Source organism: Mixophyes fleayi, chromosome 2 (genome assembly GCF_038048845.1).
Source record: "Mixophyes fleayi isolate aMixFle1 chromosome 2, aMixFle1.hap1, whole genome shotgun sequence".
Taxonomy (NCBI): domain Eukaryota; kingdom Metazoa; phylum Chordata; class Amphibia; order Anura; family Limnodynastidae; genus Mixophyes; species Mixophyes fleayi.
In genome coordinates, this window is record NC_134403.1 from 105,731,160 (window position 1) to 105,746,292 (window position 15,133).

General features: G+C 39.7%; 1 protein-coding gene across 1 annotated transcript in view; it reads left to right on the plus strand.

Annotated features, from left to right (window-relative positions):
• The first annotated feature begins 5,464 nt into the window (after window positions 1-5,464).
• Window positions 5,465-15,133, plus strand: part of TDRD3 (tudor domain containing 3) — a 109,195-nt gene continuing 99,526 nt past the window's right edge. The window contains exon 1 of the mRNA XM_075199797.1: window positions 5,465-5,622. Within this exon, the coding sequence (XP_075055898.1) occupies window positions 5,549-5,622 (74 nt within the window). The 5' untranslated portion in view covers window positions 5,465-5,548. The remainder of the gene's footprint in view (window positions 5,623-15,133) is intronic.

Consider the following 15,133-nt stretch of genomic DNA (forward strand, 5'->3'; position numbering starts at 1 on the left):
AATATATGCTAGCACTATATATAAATGTTATAATTAAATAGTCTACAGATTTCTTGATGTGGAACATATCCACTTCAATGTGTGCTGCACTTTGAGATTTGTTTGCTACAGCAGCCATTTAAGTCACATTGAAAATCATGGCCAGACGTGTTTGTTTTAAATAAAAAGAAAAGTTATAATGAACCTTAAATATGACCTGGCATCAGTGTGGTTGACTATTCACTTTAAAGAGGTGGAAAACCATTCAACTTTAATTAGAAAAACTTCTACTACCTACTACTAGGAGAGGTTTCTGAAGTAGGCGTTCCCTGTATGCTAATTGTAAAATTGTGACTTTCCCCACAGCTCCATGGCACCTTCACTCCTACGCTTTGCTTTAGTGAAAAAATGTTGAGACTAGTGATGTGCAGGACAATATAGAGAGATACAGCTCTCCTGGTCTGGCCTGATGTGCAAGAAGCCAACACACAGAAGGGGAAGAGGCATTCACAAAATAGTGAGGGGCGGATGGCAGGTTCACTTTAAATGTGCGTAAAAGTTTGGCATTTTTCTGTAACATGTAGACCTTGGACAAAAAAATAGGTTCCTCCTGGAGTATTCTACTTTACCTTAGTTAATAGCATACTAACATGAACAATGTAATATCTACATTTGTATGTGTTTTTAAGCAATGCTTATTCATTCTTTTTCTAGTGATTAATTTTCATAGTTCATAAATAGTTTGTCTTACGTTTGACCACTAGGTGGCGACATTAGACAAGAATCAGCCATATCATGCTATTGACATACAGAGGATGAGAACATAGGAAAAGTTTAGTACTTTTCCTCTCTTCAAATGCGCATTGCAGGATTTGTGCACTTAAGATGGATTGGTATGACTCCTAATGTTGTCAGAATTCTTATAATACCTGAAAGTAGGGATGTTCAAAAATTCTAACTTTCAGATTTAGCGAACAACCACTGTGAAATGTTGTTCAGTTTGTTTGCTTAAGAGAGAAGGTCAAATGAGTTTTTTTTTATGTTAAAAATGCTCTTCAAAACTGTGACATTCACATTTTCATCCATCTCTGCCATTTAATTTATCTTGATAGTACTGTGAACCCTACCTTGATGGCAGCATCATTATAATCATGTGGTGTTTCGTGTTTTATTAATCATATGCTCATCCTGTGTATGTATAAATATATATGAAAGTCCAGAGAGAGACAGGGAGCACTCAGTGCTTGCATATATGAATATTTCCAGTGTGCAGGATACATAATAAAGATACTTTCACCTTGTCCATAGAGTAATGAACAGACCAGCACAAGCATTTGAAAGTAGTAATAATTTATTCTAGATATATAATAGGTGTTATAAGGTCAAAAACCCAATTATCGCTTCAGTCAGTGTGCTGCTTAGCACTGTTTGTAGACCGCGTGGGCCAAGGACGAAACGGAACTGTTCCTGGGCACAACAGCCGTCTGCTCTTTCCATACCTCCAAACTGTCCTGATTTGAGGGCTGTGTCCTATGGGGTCTAAAAGTTGGGAGGGATCTCGTGTTCACTACAATGAATGATTGCCGTGCACACCTACTACTAGGAATTATTTAAGATGCTTATTTTTAGGCAGAGGTGTAAAAGGCAGCCTAGAAGCGCTAGGCAGTGTCCAGCCCTGCGGCTATGTCCCATCATTGTGTGATTTCGCCTCTATTGTTTCATCGCCATGCCCCTCCGCTTTCTATCCCGATGTAATCAGATGCCGAGTTGGGTGGTATGCAATTTTCACACTCTGGTTTAACACCTGTTATCTCAATTACAGGATGGAAGAGAGCTGTTGTCTGTCATTCCATACACTTAGTCAGGAAGATATCCCCCCCCCCCCCCCCAATCACAGCTGTATCTCAAATTTCTTTAGTACTGATGAGCTCTTGAAACTTTTGATATACATGTAAATGCCATACGCAGTTTTTGATTTTTGGTTTTGTTTGGTAAAGCCAAGTTGAAAAAAACATTTTACAGGAGGGATCCTGCTACTTTTTAATTATTGCCATAGGTGTCTTTTGTTGCCTTCAGAGTTTTTTATAGAGAACATTTAAATCAATGACACCATAGCAATGATCGCTGAAGGGTATGCCCACACATGTACTCTCAATATCCCAAAGATTAGGTAAGTGGGAGCATCATAATAACAGAAATAAAATATGACTATTAAATCTCTACATTTAAAAATAAACAGCACTTCCTTTTTAATACCCATACCTTGCTTTGTATTGTTACCCACTTGTTGGGTAAATATTATGGGATGCTCCCACAATTGAGAAGAAAGCAGTACTACTGCATTTTATTTCTTCTTCTCAATTGTTCTCATCTGACCCAATAACTGTGCAAATAACATTTAATATTTCAGTCGCAATTTAGCTTATTATAATGTAATTAGCATTTAATACGGTGCTAATGATGTGACAATGAGACAAAATTAAAAACATGAGCAAAGGAAGAACCCAAAACAGTACTGCTTTCAGTAAGAGACCAACAGTACAACATTTCCATCTGTCATCTGCTGTTTACAGTTCTGACATTGAAATTAACTATTTCAGCTACATGGTATACAAGATTTAGCTTTTATTTATTTTTGTTAAACATGTATACAAACCTATCTAATCACCATGTGCTTTGAATGCTAATTTTGGAAAGAGTGTAGTACACTATTTATTTAAATTTAAAACAATTTCTATCTTCCAGCTGCTTTTTTTTTTTTTTTTCTCCAAGATGGGTGGCTAATACCCCATTCATACTGCGCCAAAACCCCAGACTTTTGTCAGGGCAAGCCCAGACGACCCGGGTCGAGGCTCAGTATGAATGGTGTCAGGTCTAATTACCGGGGGGATTTTTGGTGGGGTAATTCCTGGGTCCGACTCGGGTCGCCTGCACTATGAATGGTGAGACCCAAGTTTTTCAGCCTGGGTCTCGCCAAACACCATTCTAAAGTTGTGAGAGCCGCTGTTCCCCGGCAATATCCTGGGTTCATGTACCCGGGATATTGCCGGGGCTGCAGTATGAAAGCGGTATCACACTGCCTAAAAAAAAACAACAGGTTTTTGCCGGGGCGAGCTCCGACGACCTGGGTCAAGGCTTAGTATAAAAAGAGGGTCACTGCAGATTAGACCCGGGACTTTTGCAGAGTTATTCCTGTGTCACTCCCAGGTTGCCTGCAGTGTGAACGATGCGACCCAGGTTTTTCAACCAGGTCTCGCATAAAGAAGCTGATTGGGGGTATTGGGGACGCTGGAGGATGACATAATTTCAGTGCTGTAGAGAAGACAGATGGGAGAAAGCATGGCACACTGGTTAGAGGAAGAGGTGCGTGAGCTGCTGGCCATTAGAGGAGAGGAGGAAATTAAAAGACAGATTGCAGGCAGTGTAAAGGATATAGTAGTATAACATAGCAAAAATACAGAGCGTGGGATAAAGGGCAGCCAGCAACAGTTGGTAAATAAATTAAAGGCACTTCGAACACATAACTCCAAAGTGCATGACCACAACCGGATAAATAATGGTGCTGTCCGTATGGAATGGCTATTTTATGACCAATGCAATGTGGTGTTCGGCAACTCTGCCCTGGCAAATCCCATAGCACTGTCATCATCAAGCTGCCGTGATGCTCACTGTCCAACAGTTGAAAGCTCTCATTTGCTTTATAAAACAGCCAAAAAACGCATTTAACCAGAAACTCCGGGCTACACAATAGGGACTTGTCGGTTATGATTAAAGTAATGCAGTGAACAGTCGCCACCCACTTTGGCCTCATCTTTGTGTGCAAAAAAAAAAATAAAAAAAAAAAGTCCATTTCAAATGACCTCCCCACTCTTGTGATGGCTCGCGCTTATTGCCAGGGCAGACCCGCGATCAGTATGAACGGGGTCAACCCGGGAAATTCCTGAGTCCAAGGTGCAGTGTGAACAGTGTCTGTCTGAGCTGGGATGCTCTGTGACACGGCAAAAAACGTCTTGAAAAACTCGGGATATTGCAGGGGCGGCAATGTGAAAGTGGTATTATACACTGAACAGACACTGCACATCTGAAAAGCTCCACTGGGGAAGGAGACCAAAGCACATAAAAAGGTATGCATTCCTAAACTTGAAATATTGCAAGAAGCCCTGAAAATATAACACTTGATGTGGGTTTTTTGCCTTTGCTATTCAAATAAAACACTTATTTACTTTTTCCAGCATCTGTAAAAAGATAGTTTCTCACACAGATAATGCTTGTTGGAGTCAGCTCTGATAATGCATTGACTGGGTGGTATTCAGCTATTGGACTGTATTGTTTGCACTGTAGACAACATGGTCTTGTACAACCTCAAGCTTCATTAGGAGAGGCAGGAGATGCTTGTTCGACTCACTGCACGGGTTTGTATTTCACATTTTCACTCCATACTGGCTATATTTAGCTTGAGTTGGCATCCCAGCATAATGTCCAATCCCGATCTATAAATTATACAAAAAAACGGTGAAAACATTGACAGAATTTGCAGCTACTACTTCATTTAACAATACACCTATATTACTTTCTGTGAGAAATCTGTTACAGGACTGAAGCTGAATCAGCCTTTCCTATAACTGAACCAGATGTCTTTTGATATATATATATATATATATATATATATATATATATATATATACACAATCATCGTCACCATTTATTTATATAGCACCCCTAATTCCGCAGCACTGTACAGAGAACTCGCTCACATCTGGTTCGATACCTCATTAGACAATGTTAATGCAGTACCGGGAAGTTTTGTATTTTGTATATGTGTGGGAAACGAGGTCATACACATGAGAAGGTGTTTCTGTGTGTTAAGTTAGAAGGTCCACAGGCAAGGACTTGTATGTGTTTATTTTTAATCCTGGAGAATAAACCTAGCTGAGGCTAGTTGAACCAAGACACTGGACGTTAACCCTAACCTAGTCTCATAACTGTGCGTGTGTTTTATAAATAATGTAGATAGACAGTTATATATACACTCAGCAAAACTATGTTTTCAAATGCAGTTGACATTGTATTCAAATATTGGAGATGGTACATTATGGTTACCGATTATAAAACTTGTTCTAATCATAAAAGGAAAACACATCTTCATTATGTTACTTAGTGCCCCAACTTGTTACATTATACACACAAATACCTCAGATTTCATTTTAGAAGACGCCTAAATGTTTGTATGAACTTCCGTCTATAATAGGAAGGAATTCAATAGTTAATTGCATGTCAGATGGAATGATCTTTATGGACGAGTTAAACTCAAGGACATTTTTTTACTTCCATTTGTAATCTAACCTTTAGTATTACTACCTGCCCTTGCTGTGACCTGTAAAGAGCCTGACCTAGACCACCTCTGTATTTAAGTCTCCAGAGATTGTGATATCGGTTTATGAGTTTGCTTTCTTTTTTTCTAACTCTACCTTATGTTTACCAGGTAGATGGTCCATGTGTTCTGCAAATTCAGAAAATTCGTAATGTATCTGCTCCAAAAGACAATGAAGAATCTCAGGCAGCTCCCAGAATGCTTCGTTTGCAGATGACTGACGGCCATACAGCCTGCACAGCCATAGAGTTTAATTACCTGTCAAAAGTCAGGTAAGAGATTTTCTTGTGTAAGCATAAGAAGTTCTGTATTGATACCTTGAGATGAGTGAAAAGTAAACCATATGGTCTGATAACAAAAAAAATCTTTAATCATGAGTCTTATTTTAACGTTACCAATATACATAAAATAACTAGTATTTATCCTTAACGGAAAATGACCCTTCCTCCCCTTAGCAACAGGTTACCATGTTAGGAGGCAGCCATTTCTCCAAAGCTGGCCATACCTGTACCAATCCTGCCCCATGACCTGCAGGTCGAGCAATTGGACTATCGTTTTATTTGGCCACGTAAGTGGCCTTCGGGCCATTCTTCTTGATAATGTTTGTAAGTGCTGTCGGAGGATGAAAACACACAGGTTTACAGCAGTGATTATCTCGCCACATTTTCCACAATTCCCTATAACGTACCTCTGCTCTTCGTATTATCCGGGAACTTTGTCATCTTCTGCACACATCTTGCTGTATAGGGATATTCGGTCAATATGGGCTGCGATTTTGCAGTGCTTGTGGGCCCCCTCATTTCGAAATCGGTGCATGATCACTTGGAAATCTGCAAAATACAATGTTGACTTATACAGACTGATGATGTCACAGCAGATTCTGCTGCTGGTGTCCACCATGATGTCGGGAAAGTCAGCTGCCTGTGTTTATGACAGGGCCTTTTTAGGTTGCGCAGCATCGCAAAATCTAGAACCCTCTTGCTCTGTTTGCCATTAAATGTAATTCTAAAAACACTCTCTTCAACACGATCAATGCAGTCTTGTTAGATGTTGGAAGCTAAGCCAAGTTTGGCTGGGTTGTTTTCTGGATGGGATACCACCTAGGTACTGTAGGCTGCTTAAGATTCTTGTAAAATTGTGTTTTTGTTTTTTTTATTTGCTTTTTTTATTTACTTTTATATGCAAGTTGTAGGATTTTACTGTGATACACATGGGAACATGACCAGTCGATGTGAATAAGTATTTTAGACGAGCCACAAATGATAATACCTGGTATAAGTAAAATTACAGCATGGGTTTAAATATGAATTTGCCATATATCATACTAATTAAGATGTAGCAACAAGGGGGAAATAGATATCATTGTGGACTTACTAAGAAGATCTAGATCACGGATTGACAGTTCAGAGTTGTATTATATGCTTTATAAACATTCCCTATTGTTTGAATTATTTAAGTAGTTGAAACGGGGAACATAATCGTTCCTGGAGAGGTGCGCATGATCCCATTAGTTAGTGATTGGTTAGCTTTAGTTTAAATAGGAGGAAATGGTAAGAGCCTTGTTAGCCTTGATAAAGATCTTAAGGATTGAAACACGTTGGCTGTTGGTGTACACACACAGTCTGGTACAGCTCTTTTCCTGAAAAGGGCGTCAGTGGAAAAAGCAGACTCTTCACTTACACTGTTTATACGCTATATACCATCTGCCTTAGGGTAAGAGTCCAACTTGGGTGTGATGTGCTGATATTTGTCGCTATAATCTTTTATGTATTTTTTTTATTTTCTTTTAGATATATTCAATTTTTATTGTGAAATGCTGGATACCTGGAAATAAATTTAACTTTTTTTAGTATAAAGATAATGCACTATGAGAGCTTGCTTTTTTTTCACATATACATGCATATGGATGCTTGCTAACCAATGAAGTGCAATGAGAATTAGGAGTCCTATAACGCAGTCTTGTCAGATCTTGGAAGCTAAGCAGAGTTTGGGTGGATTGTTTTCTGGATGGGTAACCACCTAGTGCACTAAGGAGTCTCATGACACACTATACGTTGTATACTACAGGCTTATGATCTAAGATAGTTCTCATAAGTGTGCACCCCTTATGGGGGATTTTGGAACTTATTGAGAACTATCACTGGGAGACATGAGGTGTTGCATGTTAAGACTCACGAGCATCATAAACACAAGTTGCATTTATAACAGTCTGCACTATGATGTTTTCTCTGTGACTTTTTCTTCCCCTACATATAACATCACGGGAATACATGAGAAATAAAGAATGACTCTGTCATCAACTATTATGGTTCTAGACTGACCAGTACTTGTCACTGTCAGTTTATGTCCATTTTCTGGCTATTGGGCGGTCTTCTGCTATGGTCTGAAGCGATTGAAGAAATTGTATTTCAGTGAAGTTCGATAGAGACTATATATACATCATTAGATATTTATGTAATATTGTATATGTTTATATTTATTTTAGCGCCGTGCCTGTGTATATGGTTTATTTAGTAATTAGAAATGGGAGAGGGCCCAGTTACTCTGCTCATCTCTTGTATTAATCATAACAAGTTGGTTCTAGGCTTTACCTTTCTCTTTGTCCTTCGTTACAGGCTGCATGTTTTTACAGTATTTTAGAAACTTATCAAATGCTTTAGGTTTTTCAGAATAAATTGTGTATAAATTACTAGAAATGATTATTACTTTTAGGTAAAGACCCTAGTTCTTGTTACATTATACAGCCAAAGCCTGTGCTGGATATTTTCTATCTGGGCTGCATAATTTAATAAATTACAAATCCATTTTAAATGGTAACGTTTGACAAACCCTTATTCTGGATGAAATGGAGAAGATAAAGCAGATCACCCTTGTACATATTAGAACATAATGATTTTGCATTTAAATTGTTGATAAAGGTTTTTACCACTTTTAAATTGCCTGACATAATTGCTAGCTATCTGTAGATCAGAGGTTTTGATTAATGAATAGCTGGCCACTTCTCTGTAAAGGTGTCGGTTTAATAGGTTCAAAGACTATGTAGAAATGCATAGTTACAATACAAGATCACAGGTTTGGTGAGGCTGGGGCATGTAGATAAGAAGACTTGAGATACAGTATATGTTTGTCTTGTAATTTCATCACACCTTACAAGTCACAATGATCACTCTGACTCTCTCCCTTGTTTATGTGCATTAAAGGCTGCATCTACTATATTGTGCAGCTGGGGACACTCTAAGCATTATTCAGTCATGACTAGAACTCATCTTGTACTGAAGAGACCTAAAAGGTTATTGCAGCTGTATACAATTTAGGACAATGGATATGATTAACTTCTTGTTTTGTTTTATATGCATTAAAGACTGAATTTCCAAAGTCAAAATCATTTTTATTTTATGTAGCTACTACCAACACTTTCTTTTATGGTTTGGATTGTTGGTGCATCCTCTGACTCTCGTTGTCCTTTCACCTGGTCACTCACTAGAAAGAAGATTTAGTGTTCTTTTGTAACTCTATTTGTTAAATGTAACACAATGGCAGAGCTGAACAATTCACAGAAGCCAGCCAACCAGTACATCTCCACATCTCCCAAATTACTACCGGTGCCTAATATTTAATAGCCATTTCCATTGATGCAATGGATACAAATACTTGCATCCCCCCCCTCCTCCCTCCCCCTCAAGATCGCACAGTTTTTGACTGCCTGGCTGCTTCTTAAGTTCTACACTGCTGCAAATAGGACATGAACATGTCAAGTCAGCTAGGAGACAGCTAGGGCCAGGAAAGGAACTTTGTTAATACACATATAGAGAGTTAATACACATATAAAGAGTCCATAGTTATCCACCAAATGCTAAAATTCCAAATTGTTTACCTGAGGTTGATCTTGAGCCAGTAAAGTTTTCTCTTCTCTGCACACTGCAGCAAACCTCTTACATGCACAAAGTTGTCTTGATTTTTATTAGTCCAGCAAACATCCTTGAAAATTGTCTCTACGCTCTATAGGGTATTCTGTTAGCTGGTCTACCATCCCTCGGTCAGCTCATAAGGCTCACTGGAAATAACACGTCATCTTAACATCTCCGTGCTAATTGATCCTCCTTGCCTGTCCTGGGGCATGGGCTGCCATGTTGGAGCACACTTAACAACTCCCAGCCTAACAGCTGTGCCACCGATTGTTTAAATCTTACCATCCCCAAGTAGCATGGGTGATTTCTAGAACTCCGGAGGTGGTGTGATTCATTCAGTAAATGTGTGTTGTGCTGTGCAGGCAATAGACAAAATATCTGGTCACTGGATGAGTGTTTGTACAAATACAGAGCTGTAAAGTGTTAGGTCAGTGCTTATCGGATAAAAGATTTTCTTTGTGATAATAACGACCCATTCTATCTTTGTAAGAGAAATAAATACTAACCCATCATTCTCATAACCACATACTGTTCCCATGATACATTTTGTGTGTGTCTATATATCTTTGTAATTTTTAAATATAACACTTTCAAATTGGTATGAATTTATACACTTGTATAAGAACATACTTGCCAACATTTCAAAAGGTTGGTTGGCAAGTGGGGATGGGCTGGTGCTGTGATCCTGTGACCGTAGCTCTCCCCTGCATAGAAAGACCAAAATTCACTGTGGTGGGGCAGGTCTGTGATGTTGCACTTCAGTAATGGAGTAGGTGGGATCCGGGAGGGAGGCCTCTTCTGTTCCCAGAGTAGGCAAGTATCAGAGGCGGGTCTAGAAAATAATTTAGTCCCCGCCTCCTTTTTGACAGCTTCGGCTGCCGGCGGCTGCACACTATGTGCAGGTCCCTTCGGCAGAGACAGGCAGGGAGAGTGTGCTACCCGGCCACTTTGATTGTTTTTAAAACACAATCAGCGCAGCCGGGCAGCACACTCTCCCTGCCTGTCTCTGCCGAACGGACCTGCACATAGTGTGCAGCCGCCGGCAGCCCCGATCGCGCCCCCCCGGATCCGCCACTGGCAAGTATGCATAAGAACACAGTAACACTTTCTTCCAAACTTACCCCATTTTCACACTATTAAGTGCATACAAATAATCAGATACTTGGCATACATTTACAGGCAATGTTTTCATGCACACATTTAAGTATCTACATGCACAAACTATAGTAAAGACGTGTGCACAAGGTCATACGCATCTTTTATATGTAAGTTTTCATTCTTTTAATACACTTGTCACGAACACACTCCCAGCTGCCGTGACTTTGGGGTGTTTGCTATATGAGGTTGCACACGATTCCAGCCCTCAGTCTCTCTCCACCTATCACACAGGTTATAGACCTACTGAATCGCCCCCAAACAGCGCTCACACCCTCAGACACTTCAGGTTTGCCACCACTTATTGAATACGAGCAATAGGACCCCAATATACTGTCCCACACTGGCACACAAGGCTTCTAGCTATCCACAGACTAGAAAGACCCACACCAGCAAGCACAGGGTTAACTCTTTACACCTCCAGACTGTTACACAAATGTAAATGCAAGCATACACTAAGCTTGTTAATCAAATGTATCAACAAATCACACACTAGGTTAACTTGGTCGAGCTATTTCTTCTAACAGGATAATGGGTTCGTTTAGAGTAGGAAGAACGCAACATATTAAATTATAGATTTAATATACAAAAGTACAGGGCATTCAGATATAAAGAAAAATTAATAAATAAACAACTGATATAAAACATACACAAGCAAACAGCTTAAAATAAAAGGGGTTACATTCAGAATAGCAATTACTTGAATTGCATAATCTGTGCCATGGGAATTGCCTAGGAAGATGGGCAGCTTATCAAAGTTAATTGATTTCCCAAAAAAGTCTTGACACCTGCCCCTTCCCAATACATGTTTTGAAACAAAATGAAATGGGACAGTCACATGCTTTCCTTGGCTGCAAGATTCCCAGCTAAGCATATGGCTCTCTCTCTAATTCACACCTAATGGTTCTATGGTGTTTACACTACCTATTGAAAGGAAGTCAATTAGGACGGGGAATACAGGATCAAACACAATGAATGTCTGTGATCTGCATATCTTAAGCAGGTCTCCTCACAAAAAGGTTTGGTCAGCCTAATTACCTCCACTGGGCTAATTGTTTCCTTTTTAAAAACATTTGGTCACACATGTATCTGAGTTGAAAATCAGGTTCAGTCCTATGTATCAATGCAATATTTTATGTGGGTCCTGACATTCAATGTTCTATTTCATCATATCAGATTTATGCTCTCATCCTGACACACTGGATAACACATTGGTCCGTTTTTTACCTAACATATTAAAGTTTGATGTCTAAGATTTCATAAAGATTGTTACACAGTCAATCAGTGCTTTAATTTAATATTATTTTTCTTCCCAGTTAACATATTCGCTTTCTAAGTTTGTGAGTTAGTGTAAAATGCATAGTATGCAAAGGGCAGATATTCTAATACACTTACAATGCCCTGTAAATCATTTTCCTTCACGGTCTTGTATTTCATTATTTTAAGTGCACCATATATTGTAAGCAAACAAGGATATGAATGCATTAGATCATTTATACCTCTGTGACATTGTGTGGTTACCAGGATGTAATCTTTGGGAAGTATATTCTTCCTCCATTATGTTGGAAAATGCTCAACTTCTCGAAGTGTTTGGTGACAGGTGGATGTGATATTGTGAATGTAATAACTGGTTACAAGTTCATATTCTGCCACCTTTTAACATGACATTGGTGCGTTTTTGGGGTTTTTCTTTTATTTGCAATTTAACTATACGTTAGTAATTCTTCTTCTATTGGCAATTTCCAGTTCTGATGGGACTTACAAGCAGGTCTGGTATGTATAGGAAACCTTCTGTATGATAGACCTAGGAGGAAAGCATCATCGCCGGACCCCAATACAACATTTGGGGGAGAGCCACTCTGGCATCTCTGGCCCTTGGTCTGCTTTCAGAAGAATAGAGTGGAGGTCTCCTCCGAACAAGATCAGGTCCAGCCCTTTAGTTATGCTGCCTTACTACCACATGCATGTGTACAACTAAAACTACCCTCCTGTGCCAAACTGTTATGCCCCTTGCAACAAAGAGCTCACACTTGCTAGTATTTGTAGATGGTAAGCTCCTTCCTGTGTGGTGAGGTACACTAGGTAATCATTCATATCTTGACAACGAAGGTTAAGGAGGGTCTCATGCCCACCAAAACTCTTTCTCAAATATTTCTAATGAATTTATTTGTGCCATAATACACTCCGAACATCATTACTGCATAACCTAACCACAGAATTGGGAGATGGATATTTAAAATGTAGTGTAGCTGAACAATTATATTTACTTCGGGGAGCGTGGCTTGGCAGCCAATATGGCCGGGTGCTTTTAGTGACTGCTCCGGACAACAGTGAAACGTTTAGGCTCACGACAGGTGCAGATCCGTTGTATATTATCTGAAAGGCTTCTGTCCGAATTACAGAACCCCTGGGCTACAGATTGGTGTAAAATAAGCCCTCCTAAATAATTCCATGGCTGAGAGATTGCGTTGAGACAGTTTTGGCGCAAAACGGAATACTCCAAGCGGCCTGTTGTATGAGCAGGTCTATATTATAAATGTGGCAGACTGACCTTGCTTCAAAACGCTGAATTGCGTGCCGGCAGGTGTTGGAGCAGATTTCCTATGTCCACAGTGCCTCATGAACAATGAGGACCAGTACAGCGGTGTCCCATTGTTTCTTGCATGCACGGTGACAGCCTGCAGATATCCAGCGTGGGGGAAGGAGGATTGGAGCATGGCACGTTGTTGGGTCAATAATTGCAGCCTTGTACACCTGCAGTCACATTACATCTTGGCACAAGCTGGCAGCACTGCTGCAGCAGAAAAAATTCCACCACTGTCGTTTTTTTTTTTTTTTTTTGGAAAGTGTATGCAATACTAGACAATAGTGTCTTCCTCTGCCTTAAAAGCCTATGAAAATTGCTCCATTGATTCTTGACTCTGCAAGTCACTATTCAGTGTAAGACTCTGAGGGGGGTATTCAATTGTTAGCGAATTCAATTGTTTTTTTGCATGCACCCCCTCGCGCTCTATTATTGGTCCTAGCGAGTTTGAAATGAGTGGTTAAGGCAGTCATTTTAGTATAAAAAAATAAAAGTAAATTAATGCAATCAAGAAGGGCCCCAGCACTGCACAAGAGAATGGGCCCCCACACTGCAATGAAGAAGGGCCCCAGCACTGCACAAGAGAATGGGCCCCCACACTGCAATGAAGAAGGGCCCCAGCACTACAAGCAACAATGGCCCTCCCTGTACAGCAGAATTAAAGATTTTACAAGGAGGTAAATTTTTTGAAATTTACAAACATTTCTTGAACACTGGCCAAGCATGGACATTTGTAAGGTACAAATATTTGTGGGACAGTGGGCAAGCCGGACCTTTCTTCGAAGGTATAAATATTTGTTGGGACTTTGCGTAAATGAGTGTGTGTGAGTAAAGCATAATAAAACTGAGGATTTCGTCCATGGTGAGTATTTTTTTTTTTTTTTTTTTAATAAAAATCTATGGTGTGTATGAGGGTGTTTACTGTATTTCTTGGGGTTTTATTATTTTTAATAAAGATTTGTGGTTGGAATGAGGGTGTTGTGCTTTTATTTAACATTTTGCTTTGTGGAACTACAGATCACAGCCAACCGTGGGTGTAAGAGCATGTTGGGACTTGTGGTTCTACTACAAGTGCAAACATGCCCTGGGTGCTATGGGTACGCTGGTGCTTGTAGTTAGACAAGTAGCAGCATGCCCACACTATTTAGGACAACATGGCTGGCTGGGACATGTAGTTCCACAAATCAATTTATTTATTTTTTATTTTATTTTTTTATCCAAAATCCCCATTTATTACCCTACTACCCATAGCCCTGTGGTAGTAGGAAGAGCCCTAGTGCTATCGGCACTGGCCTGGGTGTCCCTAGGGGGGTGGCCTGCTTACATTTTTCAGCGGACCACAATCCCTAGGGAATCCAGGCCAGCGCTGAACAGTCTGTGGGTGTTTAGTCATTATGGCCGTTGGACCCAAACTGCGTCCCCCCCCTGCTATAGTGCCTATCACCCCGGCTGGTTTGCCTAGTGCTGGTTCAATTAAATTAGGTGGAACCCTACGTCAAATTTTTCAAAAAAGAGTTTAACTCACACATCAATAGCCTGTCAGCACTAGGGCGAAGACTAAATAGAGTGGGGAGCAAACGATTTTGCTTTTAAAAAAACAAAAAAAAAAAAACCATGATACTTTGGCACACTTTTTTAAGTACTTTTCTGTTTTTAGGTTATTTTTATGAACTTTTACACCTATTTTTTCAGTTTAATGTATATTTTTCTTAACTTAATAAAAAAAATTTTTCTTTGAGCAGACCAAGGAGGTGCGAGATGAAACCGTAGATTTGCCTGTTTCACACTCAGCGTTTAAAAACAATTGAATAGCTTTTTCCGCTAAGGGTTCGCAGCCAGCCTATACTTTAACATTGACAAACAAGGTAAAATAGCGAGTTTGGAAGTTCGAGCGTGCCAAGTCATTTTTTTGCTAACAATTGAATACCCCCCTAAGACTGTTCAAACATTCCAGGTAATACAGGGTTAAACAGCACTAGTTAAGCTACTCTGAGTTTTACCCTTTGCAATCTGTATAATACTGCCATCTTGTGGCGAATTGGTAGAACTCAGTGCCTTGTACATGTAAACACAAGTTTGGATAGCAGCACTTCTTCTAGTTCAGCACGTTACTGGCAACGACGATAAAATTGCTCT